Source organism: Tympanuchus pallidicinctus, unplaced genomic scaffold (assembly GCF_026119805.1).
Source record: "Tympanuchus pallidicinctus isolate F22 unplaced genomic scaffold, pur_lepc_1.0 scaffold8, whole genome shotgun sequence".
Classification (NCBI taxonomy): domain Eukaryota; kingdom Metazoa; phylum Chordata; class Aves; order Galliformes; family Phasianidae; genus Tympanuchus; species Tympanuchus pallidicinctus.
In genome coordinates, this window is record NW_026294802.1 from 41,872,933 (window position 1) to 41,890,583 (window position 17,651).

Consider the following 17,651-nt stretch of genomic DNA (forward strand, 5'->3'; position numbering starts at 1 on the left):
CTTTTATATTACCCTTAATGTGACCATTAGAGTATACAAATAATAGAGATGTCCTTAGCCCATTATAATGAAGTTCTAAGCAAGTCGGAATGGTTGTAGCAGAACTTGCTTCCAAGCCGACATTTGAAAGGAGTAGCATAACCCTTTCTATACTGTTTTATAAAATTATTCTGTTTTTAACTCATTTGTTGTATTCATGAAGGAGAAAATAAGTGCTAAGGTCTGAATCAAGTGTATGAGGTTTCTGGGTGAAGAGGAAAGCAGGATAAACTGAACATCAGATCGTGCTTCCAAAAGGGAAAGGCTGTAAAAAGTCTTTCTGAACATTTGAAATTAGATTTATTTTTTCCAAGATCAGTTTTTGTGGCTTCTTCTTTTTGCAAAAATTATTACGTTAACAAAAGAAAATGGAGCCTAAAGATATCCCTTTGTCATCCTATCTGTCAGACATTGTAAAATGCCATCTCTAATTTTTGTATTCAAGGACACACCACAACAGTTTCCCAGTAAGCAACACATCATGGATCTTTGGATCAGGTGGCTGGCAGTCACAGTGCTGCTTACATGTGATGCGCAGCTTCCAAAGCAGGCACAGGCTCCCCTGCTTCTGCACAAGCCCTTTGTCGTGGTTTGGAATGCACCCACTGAGCAATGCCGGCTGCGGTACAAGGTGGACTTGGATCTCAGCATCTTTGACATCGCATCAAACACCAACGAGACTCTGAGTGGATCCAATGTGACAATATTCTATCACACTCATTTGGGATATTATCCCTACTACTCAGATAATGGCAACCCCGTGAATGGAGGAGTGCCTCAAAATGAAAGTCTTATCAAGCACCTTAATAAAGCTAAGTCTGACATTGACTATTGCATACCCATGAAGAAATTTCACGGACTTGCGGTCATTGACTGGGAAAACTGGAGACCCCAGTGGGATAGGAACTGGGGCAATAAAAGCATTTATAGAAATAAATCTCTTGAGATGGTTAGGCAACGACATCCACAGTGGTCGGAGGATAAAATTAGGAAAGTAGCTAAAGAGGAATTTGAAAACGCTGGCAAGAGTTTTATGAACAACACTATCCTTCTGGCTGAACACATGAGGCCAAATGGTTTGTGGGGTTACTATCTTTACCCAGACTGCTACAATTACGATTACAAAGAGCGCTGGGAAACATACACAGGAAAATGCCCAGCCATTGAATCTTCTCGCAATGATCTCCTTCTTTGGCTGTGGAAGGAAAGTACGGCTCTCTACCCTTCAATATATCTGGATTATATACTGAAGTCAAGTCCAAATGCACTAAAGTTTGTTCACTATCGGGTTAAAGAGGCAATACGTGTTGCCTCGATTGCTAGAAAAGACTACGTTTTGCCTGTTTTTGTTTACTCCAGACCATTTTACGCCTACACTTTTCATGTTTTAACAGAGGTAAGCACACAGATGTCTTTAGAAATGTAGAGATTAGAAACAACCTCTTAGAAAAAAAGTATAAAGACATAAAAGCATTTATGCATATTTTTCAATTTTTAACTCAGAAAGTAATGAGGCGCAGGAACAGGTTGCCCTGAGAAGCTGTGGATGCCCCATCCCTGGAGGCATTCATGGCCATCTTGGATGAGGCCTTGGCAGCCTGAGCTGATAGGGGATAGACCTGCCCACAGTAGTGGGTTGGAACTAGATTAAGGTCCCTTCCAATCCAAGCCATTCTAGTACTCTTCAGCTACTCCTCTACCCAGAGTAGGCTACTGCTATACTCACAGTATAAAAGACTGTACCTTTCCATAGTTAATCCTGCAGTGTTCTCGTATATTTCTGGAGGATAACATTGTATATTTTCAGTGAGGGTAATTTAGAATGAAAGTACAAAAAAAAATCATTTCCTTAAAGAAATAATTCATCCTGATATTTTAATTCTTCAGGACAGCTTGTAAAATTAGCTTGACAATTTTTGTGAAGTTTAAAACTAATTTGTATAATGGAAAGACCAACTTACATGAGAAAGGAACCTCAGGGCTTTTTTGTTTCCTAATCCAAGTGGAAATTCATTTAGTCGAAAAATAAAGTAGTCAAATAAACTGGTCTGGCATGGAGTTCTTAACTCCTGTCTGATGAGCACGCATTTTTCAGAGATACAACACATTCACTGGTCTTCATGATCCAACATTTAATGTCTTTTCAATAAAAAAAAATGAATTTTTGAGTCAAGCAATGTTCCATCAACCAATGACAAAGGGCAATAAGTATATAGATGCCACCACAAGAAGGGACAAGTTAAAAAAGCAGCAGTCAGCCCAGCAGGCTTTGAGATGCACATGACTTTAGCCTGGCACTGGGGAGGTGGAAAAGCCGCAGCAGCCTGAGAGGTGTTTCAGGGTGCTCTACGAAAGAAAATGGCTCATAGGAGCAATTGTGAATTTGGTTTGCCTTGTTTTTAGCAATGTTTGCTGTGTGATGTGGAAGATGCAGGTCCTAACTGTCTCAGAAATCATGTACAGGCACGTGAAGCGGGATTGCACTGAAGGCAATGAGCTACTGAGGTCAGCACAGGAAGGCTTTCACCCCAAATGCCTTTGCTGAAGAACTCAAAACAGGCCATGAAATAGATGAGCATTCTGCAAATGCAGACTGTAATAATACATTTTTATAATACAAACCATCCTTTTGACAGATATAAAAATGCCAGGAATGTTACTGAAAGCTATGAAAACTATCACGCTGTTAGCAATTATACACAAGTTCAAAATCTGTGGTGCTATAAAGCTATATTGTTTTACCTTGCACTTTTCTGAACAGCACAGTGATACTGCAATATTCCTAGTATGTTGTACTCTTTAACTCAGTTTTTCAGTTCCATATGGGCATTTCCTGCTGGATGCTTGAAAGATCATTTTACAAATCAGCAGCCATTGATGATTTATGTATAGACAGAAAAACATCTTTGAGTTGTGCTCTACTCCATACCTTCTAACAAGGATAGCACCCAGCTCTGCAGGCAGGGGACAGGGCTTGCAGTATCCCCAAATAGTAAACATTGTCTGCAGAGAACAGCTTGGGGACTGCCTGAAACCTGTGCAGGGTTGCACTTAAGAAAACTCTAAATAAAAATGACTGAGAAAATAAACTTGTTTTCCTTGGCACTGAAGCCACTGAGGCATTTTAAGTATGTTTATTTGTGTTCGTATTTTAGCTTAGGTTGGAGCTTGCCATGTGACCCATGGCATGCCCCTACCTGAAGCTCATAAACGAAGCAACTCTTGAGTTCCGGTAATGGTGGGTGAGAATATAACTACAAATGGAAACTATGTTGTACAGTGGAAAAACGGGGCAGCAGGTTTACAGACACCTGAGCTCTGACAAGCCTGGGCCGAGACAACCACCATCCTGTCCCATCAAGCCAAGCAAGAGTTGTGTTACTGTAGAACAACAGAAAGAACTGGTGACACATTTAAGGCTTGGGCATAAGGCTCTCTCTCATACACAGTATGATAAATTCAATAAACATCACAACAGAAGAAAGCAAAAACTGTAGTTGTGAGTCAAAGCCAGTTAGGTTAGAGGCACAGGTCTAGCAGACCTTCAGAAAGACAAAAGGCACAGGTCCCAAACTGCTGCTGCAGCTATGCCCACTGTACCTTCCCCTCTAACTGTACACAAAAGTTGGCTGAGCTATGCATAAGATAGCTGAGAAATTCATCCTGATTTTCTTCATCAAAGCAGTGTATAAATTATGATTTGAGATCCCAGTCGTTATGAAAAGCTTCTCTATCTGCTACAAATGCATACAATGCATGCATGCATGACAATTCGCTATTAGTGTGTGTGGGAGAGAGGAGTTACACAGCGGCAGCTGTGTGTCTGACCAGAAGACTAAAGTCATGAATAAAGGAGGATGACTACCAGAAAATGATGAAAAATGGACAACTTCTCTCATCCACATGCAGGTAATTTTAATAACAGTCTCTGAAGCCAAGTTGTGCGTCAGTGTGCAGATACCATTGCCTGCAACCACTCAAGGCTTGCGTTGCTATTTCTGAATACAGAAAAAGCATGTCTGAACCGAGACCATTCAGAGTTGTGAAGAAAGATTACAGATATACTTATTTTCCTTTTCTCAGCATGTAGCTAAGAAAACTGTCCTGCTTCTTCTCAGGCTGCAAAGTGAAACAACTCATCTCCAACTTTTTTAGCATGCAGGGCAGCGACTTGCCTGATCAAAATATGGAGAAGCCTTGATAGGAACTGTGCTTCTGGGGCCTCTTGGAATGTGTGGGCCTTGCACGGTGCTCCGAGGAGGAACCTCCTGATCATGCTTCCAATTTGCCACTCTCAGCAATTATGAGAGTCAGTTATGATGCCATTTTTTCTCCACAATATTCAAATGAGAAATAAGAGTTTTATTTTCTGACCAGTTGTGTGGTAGTGGAGGGTGGTGATGCTGTAGCTGACCAGGGGTCAGAGTACCTACCTACCTGTGAGGCAGGAGCTCTCAGTTCACGTCTCTTCCCAGCCTACTAGATTGGATCCAGAACACTCTCAGTCTATGTCAGACACCGGGAAAGACCAAAAAGAACAAGCATAAAGAAGAGAAAGGGAAATAGATAATGTCACCTTGTGTTGATAGATTATTCAAAGAAAAGCCATTCTCTGCTGAAGGCTTTTGAAATTCTTCATATGAATCAGTCTTTCAGCAAGAGATGTGGCTATGCCTAGAAATGACAGACAGAAACTTTATTTCCTTCCTTGTGGGCAAGTCTATGTAATTATTACTCTGAATTAATCATAAGCTGTAGTCAGGTTCACACTTGTCTCTCTTGTTCTCCTTTAAGCCTTTATTTAATTGGTGCAAAATAGAATGGCATCAGAAAGAGAAATACTTCCTTTTGTCTTTAACTCCCCAGTGAAGATAATCCCCACAGAGCTGGAGATGACACATTTTTTAAGCATGAAGAAGATAGGAAAGTTTAGCTTACATTTTCCTAATTCTCTCTCCCCCAGGGGAGGACTTTTACCACTTGACCTTTGTTTTAAAGCAAACAAGAAGAGGAAGGAAATATAAGGAAATATTTGTTTAAATAAAATCTCACGTGGTGTGGATTTTTTCATTTTTTTTCCCCAGGAAAAATCTAATAACTGCAGGTGCTGTGACTGTCCTTCAAGCATCTCTAGGCCAGCGTACCTTCCAATCAAATGACAAATCTTGACCTTAATCTGAATAAAGTGCTAAGTTTCTCAGCACTGGCAAAGTGTTGATCCTAGGTGTGAACTACAGGTGAAAGGATGAAGTTGCTTCAGGAGTTTCATTTCTGAAATTACAAGTGGCAGTGGAGTTTGTGCTTTTGGATTTAATTATTTTGTATTCGTATGGATCATACATGAAGTGCTGAAATATTTTTGTGGTTCTAAATCTAAAAAAATTCTACAAATAACAAAGAAAGCTGTGAAACACGAGGGAGTAAAATTGGATTTACTGACTTGAGGTGAAGCACCCTAATCCCAAGGTGTACCACTTAAAGTCGTTATTTTGGGTTTTTCTCAAGTTCTAGTCCATCCAGCAATGCTAGCTATCTATTGATAGCTATATAAAATAAGCTAGTCACTTATTTTGACTGATCTTAAAGGTTTCATTGATTTGTTCATGAGATCTGAACCCTGCCGGCGCTAAATCACTGAACAACCATCTGGCAAATATCTAGCCTTTGCACTGGGTAATCTTCATAAAATGCTTTCAAGATGAGAACAGCTTACAAATCATCATTGCCAAGAGCTCAGGCTATATTTTATATTGTTTTTACATGTGATATCTCGCTTTTTAAATTCACACAAACACCAGAAGAGGAAAGAAGAAGAAAATCACAATTTCCCACTTAAAAATAACACCCGCAGCACTCACCATCCTCCTTTTATATAGCTAGAACTGGACTATAATCTTTTACGAGTATTATTCTCTAAGAGACTGCTTGCATGATCATCAGCATCATGATCCTCTGACAAGATTAATTATACTCTGTATCATTTTTGAACCCTGCATTAAGAGTCAGCAGGCTAACTCTGCTCTTTCAAACTTTTGCAGGTTTCCCTGTACTGTCTGATCTCCAGTTAATGGTCAAAATCACTTACTCTGACCCTGTAGCAATCTTCAGCACTTCAGCAGAATCTCCTGTTTTCAATGCACTTATTATGCTTTCTTTTATGTCTCTTAAGCTTACAAGTTTCAGGAATGAGAACTCTGTGCCATGCACTGGTAAATCAACATGCCCACTTACTGAGAAAAATAAATTGTTTAGCAGCAATTTACAATAATAACACAGTTCTTCCATTCTCTGAGTTTGCATTTCTAATACACCACCATGCTGTGATAATATGTCTGGTTTCTTACATTGTTTTTTTCCTAGGAAGAGATTAAAAGACTGCATAAAAGAACATCCGTAACTTTTAAAATGGAATCCACTGTTTATTTTTTCTACTGTTTCTTCCAAATCAAGAAAGAGTAGTTTCAGATGTGATTGGTCATTCCTTGAAATGTAGCAATGGAAGAAAGACCTTACTCCCTAATTTGTAAGGTGCAGTTGCACTTCTCTAGACATACTATTCACAGTCTCAGGGAATGCATTTAAAATATATAGAAGATACATTGCTATGTTGTTGGAAAGTGACTCCTGTTCTGCACACAGTGTGTTCTGGTGCAGCTACATTACTGGTAATTACTACAACTTGATTGTGTATTGGTGCAGGTCTAATAATGGACATGGCTAAGTCAGTATATGCAAGTATGCTTTCCCCAGGTTGGCATTATGAAGAACAGGGAGAGGCTTGTGTTTCAGTGATATGTTTCCCAGCATAATGGCATTCATGCTGCTAGGAGCAGCAGCTCTGTGAGTATATTGATATGGCTAAAGCAGCACAAGTTAGGCACCTGCTTAAAGCCTATCAAATGCAGCAAGGTTCCATGGGGGCATCCAATCACATGACCGTACTTAACATCACGTACTAAGTACACTGCCTATTTATCTATGCTAATCATTCAAAGACTGGTAGATAAAGCATAGCTTTGAATTCCTACCCCACCAGCTTGGTTGGAGGACTCCTTGGGAATAAACTGTAAGGATTTTATTATTTCTTATTCCCTCTTGTGAATAAAACCCTGTGCATGCCTTCGGAGGTACAAATAAAATCTTTCTAATACGAACTGTGATCACAGAATCATAAATTACCAAGGTTGGAAAAGACCTCTACGATCATCCAGTCCAACCATCCACCTATTGCCAGTATTTCCCACTAAACCATCTCCCTCAGTACAACATCTAAATGTTTCTTGAACACCTCCAGGGATGGTGACTCCACCACCTTTCTGGGCAGCGCATTCCAGAGCCTGACTGCTCTTTTGGAGAAGTATTTTTTAATGTTCAGCCTGATTTCCTGTAAGGGGGAAAAAAGTGATGCCAATATCCTAGTACATTTTTTAGTTTTAGTTATATATCTTTGGTTTTCTGATGTCTGCTTTGGTCTTCTTTCAGATTGATCTGGTTAATACCATTGGTGAAAGCGCAGCTTTGGGAGCAGCTGGAGTTGTTCTCTGGGGCAGTATGCAATATGCCAGCTCAAAGGTAGATTCTGTTGATCTATTACTATTTAGAAATCACCTCAATACCTCTTCTGTGCCACCATACCCATCATAGCACTTGACTGTCTTTATTGATGGTGGTTCAGGATAACTTTCAACTCTTAGTTCTATACTGCAGTTATGCTGAGAAGTGCTGTTGTTGAGAGCACACTGATTCAAACAAGTTATTTGTATCAGCTTGTAATATTGACTCTGAATCTGGGCTGGGCTCTGGTTCTCTCCCTTTCACATAATCTACTCTCTTCTTCCTGAAGCCTCTGGCAAAGCACCACTGACTTCAGCAGGGAAATAAGGGATCCATATAGAAATTGCTAGTTGCAACTTCTGTGCTGGTTTCTGAGAATGATGTAGTTCCCAGTAAGCTGAAGGAGTTGGAGAAATCAGGACCAAAGCAGTAGCTCAATAACTGCTTTAAAACCTATTAGTCACATACACTGGTCCTTGTCAGCAGTTACCAGAAATCTTTACTTAATGAACTAGTGAGTCTCAGGTCAGGATGTAAGCTCTCTTTCTGTTTGCTAGGACTCATTTCCAGTCTAATCCTGTATACTGCTACCGAGCTCCCAAACAGAGGATATGGTAAAGGTTACTTGCAGATGTTACCAATGGAGGCACGCAAATCCAACGTGTTTATCTCAACAGATATTTCAGCTGAGTACAGTTTTGATCTAGTATCTTCTGAAACACAAGAAATTTAGACCCAATGCTAGTTACTGAGTAATGTGTGATGTCTTTTACTTCCTGCAGGAGAGCTGTTCCACTGTGAAGAGATACATTGATGGACCCTTAGGACATTATGTCATTAATGTGACCTCAGCTGCCAAACTCTGTAGCAAAGTCTTGTGTAAGAAGAATGGAAGATGCATACGCAAAAACAGTGACTCTTCTGCGTACCTACATCTGCCATCCAGTGATTTTAAGATCCAAGCCCATCGCTCAGGAAGGGGCCCACGATTGCAGGTGACTGGTGAACTCAGCCTGGAGAACATAGAAGTCATGAGACAGAGGTTCATGTGCCAATGTTATCGAGGATGGACAGGAATATTTTGTGAATTGCCTGACCAAAGTGTAATGGAGCATTGGGTTCACATTGTGTTCAGCAGATCAAGAAAACAGAAGCTTTATGTCTTCCTCTTAGGAGCTATGCAGCTTCTTCTCCTTTATACAGCATATTAAACTCTTCTGAGTTTAGAAAAGAAATCAGAAGTGCTGCCACTTGGACTTAAAAGTTTTAGCAAGTTTTACAAAGAGGAAAGATGTTGTTGATTAAATTGATTTATTCAGTCTTGCTCATGTCCCAGTCCTTCTAAAAGAGCTCCAGGCATCAAACATTTTTCAAGTAGCCCCTTCTTTCTGATCAGTTCATTTACTTCCCTTTTAAGCAGGTAAACTTTTTACTGCTACAGTGGAAATTTTACTTGAGTGAAACTGTTGAATAACATGGTACCAGGATTCATCCATGTAGAAACTTAAAAAAGGACCCAGAACCTCTTTGCTCTGGGGTTGGATGATTTAGTATAGTTTGACAAGGAAGAGTTTTCATGTAGACCAAGGAGCCCAAGCCATGCTCTGCAGTTCTTGCTGAAGCCAAATGGTATTTTGCATGAGCAGCATCACAGTGCCCAGATTCCCATCCATCACAACTTACTGATCCCAATATTTCTGCACAGAATGTGTATTTTGGTGTTTTAAGGTCTGATTTGCATCTTGTTACTTTGAGAAATATCAGTATTCCTAGTGGTAGTTTTGTGCCCTCAGTTACAAAGGTACTGTTTGACTTAAAATTTGTGCAATTAGCAGTCATTGGGTCAAATGGTCATTTCCCATAGCACCAGACAGCCATCAGTACATACACGTCTTTAGGTCAGGGGTTGCTGAGCATGGAAAGATGCTGGCACACTGCAGTGTTCCTACAAAGGCAGAACTTTCCTCGGAGCCCTTGGGAAACAGGCAGCTTCACACCTTCTCTGCCTTGCTGCTTAGTGTCACTGCTCCCCTGGGCTGCTTCCTGTTCTACTGTTGATGTGGGCCTTAGAGATAGCTAGAGTGTTTGGGGTGCTCTGTAATGACTTCTGCTAAGATGCTGCAGGAGAGGTGTGCCACAGAGCTTTTGATTTTCAGCAAGTTCAGTGGATAACAGAAAAATGAAGGTAAAATCTTCCTTGTTTTAGTATGAGAGAAGATGGATTAAAGTTTAGAAGATAAAAAGCTAGGATGCATTTTACCTTAAGCCAGCTGGGTGAATAAGCCTTAGGTCACATATATGGTCACTTGTAAGAGCTTTCCATTTTTGTATACTATCTCTTTTCCATGTCTGGAAATGCAAAAAAAAAAAAAACAACCCACAAAACAACAACCAACCTCTGAATTACAAAGCTTAAATGATCAGTAGGAAAGCCATATAACAAGAAAGAAATAGAGCTACTTCAGCTGGGTATTATAGCCTATAAAATGTGGCTGTGTGTTCTGAACAACTAAAGAAAATGTTGGGATTCATTTTGTTCTGTTCTATTTTGATGGGCTGATGTGTGGGGCTGCAGTCTCAGTTTGACATCAATATCAGCTGTATGTGCCACTGACATCTTCTTCCCACACCCAACCTTTTCTTTCCCTCTCATGTTTGTATCACTGTGTGTTCTCTCCTTACTTCTGTTTGGGTGTCTCCAGTGGTTTGGGATGGGAAGCCATCCAGATCAAAAACTGAAAAATATAGATAGGCCCACAGTGCATGTTCTTAAAGCTGGGTGAATTCCTCAGTCTGACTCAAATCGTGACAGAGCCCAGGCTAAGGAAGTGGGTAAAACCCATAGGGAAGTGGTAATGCTGCAAATAGAGTATTGCCACTTAAGACAATATACTGTGAGTAATTACCCCTGGTAGGAAGGCGGCAGCGTCAGTTGTGGCTCACCCAGCCCATCTCGTGGAGGTCTGTATCACATTGCCAGCTCCTGGAGCAGCTCAGGCACTCTGTGTGGGACATGGCCCAAGGAAGGTGCACTGGGCAGCTGGGGCACCTGCTGGGCTCACGGAACAGCTGGATCCCTATGACCAGCCCAGATGTGGGTGCCTCACCTGATCTGAAAGTCAGGGCATAAACCTCACCTGGAACAGGGAAATTCAGAGAATGTGAATGTTACATTTAAAAATATTAATAATTTTAATCTAATTTTTGCTTTCTGAAGTCCCATTTTGCCACTTAGTCTTTAAGATGAAAATAGAAGAGAAAGTCTTGCTGGCTGAATGTAACCACCCCAGCATTTCTGTGTTTCATTGGCTTTTTCCTAATGCAACACTCTGCTGGACTCAGACAGGATCTATAAACACAGGAAGAATAATGCTAGAGGAAAAAATATTAAAGGCCCTCACAGATAAAGGTGACAGAATAAAATCTCAGTTTTGGAAAGCTGTGCCTGAATAAATGTGTATGTATATTTTTTTCCGTGTTAAAATCTCCTTCTTAAAACAAAGTTAAAAAAGAAAAAAAAAAAAACAACTTAAAAATTGCTTCAGTTTGGCACTGGAGGAAGTTAGTGTGAGTAGCGAACTAAAATTGCACATCGTGTGCAATAAGAAAATGTATGAAAAGATTTTGCCCAAGAAACCTTGATACACTTACGGCACTGTGGCAGGCACAGCTCCTCCTGTGTTTACATTTCAGGAAAAGTAATTTCCCGTCAATCTGTGCCAGAGTTTGAGCATTTGCAAACACAGGTTACTCTAAAAATAAGTTGGAAGTGATGTAGTTTTGTACTCTTCGAAGAATGATACAGCCCGGGAACCACACAGCTTCTCAAAGATGAAAATCCTGTCTTAAAAAATGATCAGAGCAAAACAATGTCACACACTGCTTAATGAGCTTAAAACCATGAGCTTGTTCTCGCTCAGCAGTGGCACCGCACGTTCTCCACATACCACTGCATGCAACAATAAGGAGCATTTGGAGGTCAGATTAGGAAAGGGGAAACTTTTGGGGAGCTTCAGAAAGTCAGCGTGAGTTTGGGATTTAACTCTGCTGCTTTTAATAGCTGCAGCACACCTGTATATCCCCTGTTAGGGATGCCAGAAAAGTTCCAATGCAGCATTTCTATGATTCTGTGAATATACCTTTGAACAGGTAATAAGAAAGCAAGGGGTATGTGTGTGTTCATATACACATGTGTGTGTGTTTGAATGAACATCTGCGTGTGCCTGCTGTGACACGTGTCTGTCCGTGTCTGTACGTCTGACTTTGCCCCAGAAGAAGGAGCAGAGCAGTGAGGGGAGGCACGAGGCTTTGTGTTCTGTCTCGTGGGAAGGAGCTGGAGGCTGTTGCGTAACCTTATAGCTTGGCACGTATGGCCCCGCTGAGGTGCAGATTATGTCCATTATGTAACCACGTTTATACAGGAAGCTGACAGCATCCAAAAAGCTAAAAATAAGCAGACCTCTGTAATTTCAAGGGACAATATCTTACACTTCTCACATACGGCGGCTTTCGCTTTCAACAACAAAAATGGCCTTTTTAGACCTTCAGTTTTTAGTTTAGGATGATATTTTATCACATTAGCAGCCTGTTTTCCCCGAAAGAGGCAGAACTCCTTTCTCTTTTTTCCATTACAGCATAGATTCTTCTGGTTTTTATTTAAGGCAATGTCTTCTGTCTGTGAGAAGCAAAGCAGCTCAGAGTATTGGTTCTGCTTTTTCTCCACAGACAGCCAAGCAGTCTGACATTTTTGGGCAGCTTGTGGAAAAATGACATTTGTTTGCATGATAGTAATAAACTTCCCAGTAGATTAGACAGCAGATTATTCAGAGCATTTTTTACATTGCTCCTTCAAATGCTGGGCTCTGAGACAGAAAAAAAAAAAAAAAAAAAGAACATTTTCTTTAGACCTTAATGAAGTTGCTCCTTACTTTGTCTGTGTGTTAATTTGCCCAATATTTACCTCAGGTAGGGGAGTGTTATGCTATGGAAACCCTATGGAACCAAAATGTCAGTCCCTGACTGAAGTAGGGGCAGTGATGTACAAGGAGGGCAGCTCATTTTTCCATACTGACATTTGCCACCTAGTCCTGCTCCTAATCTGTTACCCCTTCCCCCTACTCCCACACCTTATATTGCTGTGTATATCTCACCATGTAGAATGAACTGCAAAATATTTGTGGATGCTGGGGGTGTCCAGCATTTCTTTTCTGCCCAGGGTTCCTGCAGGACACGGTAAAACAGTTACCTCTGACCTTCTTCCTGCCTCTCTTCACTCTTACCAGGCTGCGCTGGGAGCCAGGTACAAGCTGGTATGGAGTCAGAGCCAGCATGTGCCACCTTACTGCTCTGTCACACATGCCTCCAAGCTTGGAACTGAGCAATGCACAAAGGTCCCACAGAGTCACTGAGCCAATGATGATGGCCACATTGGGTTTAATTTGTACAAGCACGAACTGAAGGCCTGTGAAAACTCCACAGACATCTCTTCTTAAGTATCTGCACTGAAATTTTGTGGAATTTAGAGAATTTACAGTTATTTTTAACCTAGAAGGAGGGAGAAATAAGTCCAACTCTTTCTGGGCCACTGTAGCAATTCAGGTACTGATATATCTTGGTCTGGAAGGAACTTACATGTTGCTGCATTCATACCCGAGCAGCAATACTCAGCTTTGAGTACACTTGGTTCAAATCCTGATATTAAATTGACCTGATCGTAGTGAAGGTGCTAACTGGAGTGGTCATTACCCTGCTTTTGATTGCAAGTACTTGATCTGTGATTTTCCAAAATGCAATATCCTATTTATCTGGTGCTCCTAAAGGGACACAACCCCACCTGATTTAAGATGGTGTATGATCATTGATTTGCAGTAGCTGAAAATCAGACATGAAATATTCATGCATGCTTTGTGCATCATCAGATTTTTCCTTTCAGGCTGGCACTGGCCCATTTGTTCCTAGCACCCACCAGCTGCTAGAAGGATGGTCTGCAGTAATTCCTTAAAATAGCAAGTATCTTAAAATACTCTAAAAAGCAGCAGGTCATATGGCTGCAGATGATGAATAGGCTGCACTGGGGCGTCACCACAGAATGAGGCTCATTAGATTTGCTCAAAGTCCCCTGTTCGAATCCAAACCCTACATGAGGCTTACCAAGGTTTACATGACTCCTGTTTTCAAATAATTGCAATAATGCCTTGCACTGGCAACACTGAATTGTTGTGTTTCCTCCAACAATAACATTTAGTTCTAACGAAATACTCAGCTGGGGGGGCTGGGAATGAATCAAACGCCTTTTTAAATTCTTGCTGTTGCATTACAGTTATTCTGTAGGAGTGGGAAGAAAGGAATGTCGCCTGGACCTGCGGGTACTGGGTGCAAGCTGGAATCACTGCTGTGTGTGCAGGCTGTTCTGCAAAGCCCAGGGCTCCAATCTTACCCCAGTGTGAATGCAAAGAAACTCTGCTGGGCTTGCAGGAAACTTGGTGGGAGGAAAAGTAGCTCCCTCCCGTTGTGCAGGGTAACCTTTTGCTTTATTTCTGTAAAAATGATCAGAACATCAAGCACCATTTATTTTTGTATTTCAGTTATGACTTACTTTACAATTGAATTAGGAAAATGGACTGAGAGGAAAACTATTTCATAATAGAACCAGTTCAAGTTAGCACTCATCTTTTGGTATTTGCTATTAGTGTTAGAAACACGAGAAAAAGGATGACAACATGCCAAGAAGACCACATCTGGTCTATAAACGAACAGTGTTGCAGGAAACCTGGGTGTCCCAGGAGTTAGAGTTTAAGCTCCCTTCTGACCACAGTCTTCACATCCAGAGGCTGATGTATTCTCAAAGAATGAAACTCCTTTGCTTTGCACACGGTATGATCTTTATAATATTCTAATGCATTATCACATGAAGATGATGTGATAGAAACACGGACCACTCAGGCTATTCCAGGATTCAGGCCATAATATTTATTCTATAACATCAGCATCCAAAATATAGCACTGAGTGCAAAGGCTACCCTCTTTGGCAAAGGAGGGTACTGAAAACCTTTAGACTTGAAGCAGAGGGGAGCTTAGCCAGAATGGACCTAGGCCAGAAAAGTCTTTTGATTATTTCAGAATGTGCCAGAAATGGATCCAGTTACTGGCATCAAGAGGATCATGGAACACAGAGCTAAGCATAAAGACTGATTATATGGATGTTTCAGAGTGCCATTAAATCAAACCATCAAGCCAGCTGTCTCTTTGCTAGGTCTATGAGCCTCATTTCCCAGGCTGGAATTCTGTCAGGTGTAATTGTCTACAGATGAGAGACATCTATGCAGCACAAAGTGGACAAAAAGTAAATGACATGAGGGCACTTGATCAGTTTTCTTCATATTTGATATTCAGGACTCCATCTGTCTAGCAGACCACCAGAATACAAATGCTCTCACAGTAGATAATCACAAAGTTCCACTGTGGTGGCAAAATGAGCTGAGATATCAGGGCAGACAAATTCTGAGCCACACAGAGGCTGATGTCTTGTTTGCTAAGCTCTGCTCCCCTCTGCCTAACAGTCCCAAACTTTCCTCTTAATAGATTAAACTTTACTGCAAAATTGCTACAGGTGCCTATATTCCAATATGCCATAGGTGTTTTACAATGCTGACTTAGAGCTTTTGATGCTTTATTCAGCTTCTTTCTCAAGTGTGCTATGGGAAATAGCTCTTCTGCAATATTCATACTGAAAGGTGCCCAATCCAGGCTTCAAAACACTACAAAATATCCCATGGCTATTCACAATGCTCAGGATTCAGCACCTTCATCAGGATCAGTGAAGTACTGTGCTAAAATGGTTTGAATCTCAGCTACAACCAGTCACCAATGCCACTGAGTCAGTCAGATAATGAGATCCTGCTCCATTTATATTAATCATTATGCTGCATATTCCCCTGCCTTTGCTGACCAGAGATACTCTGCAAAATCTCATCTAGGCAAATAGCCAAAGGACACACTCAGTGGTCTAATGAGCCCCCACCCTTATTAAGGAAGGAAGAGCTGGCAGCAAAGCATCCTCCCATTCTGTCCTTCTTGAGGCTTCTGCAAGCTCTGGAGTTTTCAGGGTCATCTCCCTCATTTCCTTCATCACTGACCTCTGGGCATCTCTGAGCATATTGCTTCCAAATCCAGATCAGGCACAGCAAGCAAGGCTCACTTCTGACAGCATGATTTAAAGCAGGCAAAATTTGTTCCAGCTCATCCAACTTCTGAGTGCATCAGCTTGAGCTTTGTTGATAAAAAGTCAACAGAAGGATTATTCAGTAAAAAAACAGGGAGTGAATTGGATCTCAGGGGCATGAAAATACTTGTATAAACTATGCGTGTCTTTGATAAGGTTGTTTAGTGACTGGTGGCCTGTTGAGATGGCCTGCTGTAGGCCATCAAGGTTGTGCTGAGTCAACATCATGCTGAGTAACAACGTTAACCAGAAAGAAGTCTTTTGTCATCGTTTGTACTTTTCCTAATCCCTTGATATGAATAGCATAACATCACTTGTAACGTTTCTGTTACAAGACAAATGCCAAGGTTTGAAAGCACATCTCTCTATCCTAGATTTACTGGGGTAGAGAGATATGGAGTTTACTTAGTTTGATGAACACTTTTCTTTATCATTAAGTCAGTTATTTATTTTCAGCAGTCTTTGGTTCAATTAATACCCTGTATGTCCATCTGTTTTAAGTCAGTTTCACTAGTCCTAGCGAGAGCTGCGTGCTGCCCAATAAAGACATGTATCTCCCACTTTCTGCTCTCTGCTGGGAATGGCTGCTCACTGGGCACTCAGCTGGGCACCAGGACAGGCTGCCTCTGTACTGGCATATTTTACAGAAAAAAATATGATCAGCAGAAGAGGTATAACTAGGTACACTCATTCTGCTTTTTGTCAGTGTCAGGACAGATAGAAATGAAAGCATAAACAGGAGCATGTTTCAGTGTGTGATGCCATTCTGGACAAGTAAAAGCAGATCTGGAAAGCCTGGGAGAAGGAAGAAATATTGAGAAGATCCTGGGCATGGGGCTTCCTTTCTGCATGCTGAAAACAATGACTGGAGCTCCTGCTCCTGCTGGAGTGTGTGTGTGCCTGCGGTGGCTGAATGCTGCGAGCGGAATGGGCTCAGAAGCCAACCATGTGCTCACACAGGAATATGAAATGGCAATGGCTTCCTCCTTAACAATGCAGCAGCCACAAATATGTTTCCGTTAAAGTCCCCCACGGCAAATGATTCTTCTGCTTGCCGTGACTTTGCCTGTGAAAATCAACACGTAGAGGCCCTGTGCTGGAAGGCCTCACTGAAACGTGGGACACGTCTCCCAAGGCTGTGCCCAGCCCTGCTGCCCACATCTCCCACTGCGGACAGGGACAGGAGAAGAGCAGAAGGGCAGGAGATGACGCAGCACTCACAGGGCAGACTTAATATTGCAGTTTAAAATTGCATGCTGCGATTAATGAAAAAACAATTGTAGGGTTTTGCTGCCCTCTGGCAGGATTTTCTTGCAGCTCTGATTCTCTGTGAAATCCAAGCGCGGCGCTCAGTGATGGTGCTGAGCCGCCCTCTCTGCTCATAGAGGGCAGCACCTGGGCACTGCGGAGAGCTGACGGCTTCCCTGCCTTTCCTAGCTGTTTGGAGGCACAGCAAAGGAAACTAAATGCCGCTGGGCAATACTGCTGCAGCTTCCCTCCTGGAGGTGCTCCTGGAAAGCCAGAAGCATTTGCTGTTCCCAGACAGAGGCTGGGGTACAGGGCAGAGCTGCTGTGCTGGCAGGAGTCCTTTGTCCCTTCTCGTCACTTTTGTAGGGCAGCAAGGCTGGCCCTAAGTCTGCTAATTCTGTTGGTTGCTAGAACAACCTCATAATTTCCCAGCTTTTGTCATTCATCCTTCTAGACAGAAAATTCAGTTTGACCTCTAGTGTTGAGAGTCCCTGAATGGCTGTGCTGAATATGGTTTTGTGGTATGGTATATGCTTTCAGAGAGATACTGTGCAAATTAGACTGATTTTCATTAAAGCCATTTTCCAAA

At 41.6% G+C, this 17,651-nt stretch overlaps 1 protein-coding gene across 1 annotated transcript; it reads left to right on the top strand.

Moving 5' to 3' along the window:
* Nucleotides 1-495: 495 nt before the first annotated feature.
* LOC128073207 (hyaluronidase-1-like) lies at nucleotides 496-11,029 on the top strand. The gene is made up of 3 exons (XM_052667797.1): nucleotides 496-1,435; nucleotides 7,522-7,611; nucleotides 8,376-11,029. The coding sequence occupies exons 1-3, from the start codon at nucleotides 521-523 to the stop codon at nucleotides 8,802-8,804; spliced, it is 1,434 nt and encodes a 477-aa protein (XP_052523757.1). The 5' UTR covers nucleotides 496-520; the 3' UTR covers nucleotides 8,805-11,029.
* The last annotated feature ends 6,622 nt before the right edge of the window (nucleotides 11,030-17,651 follow it).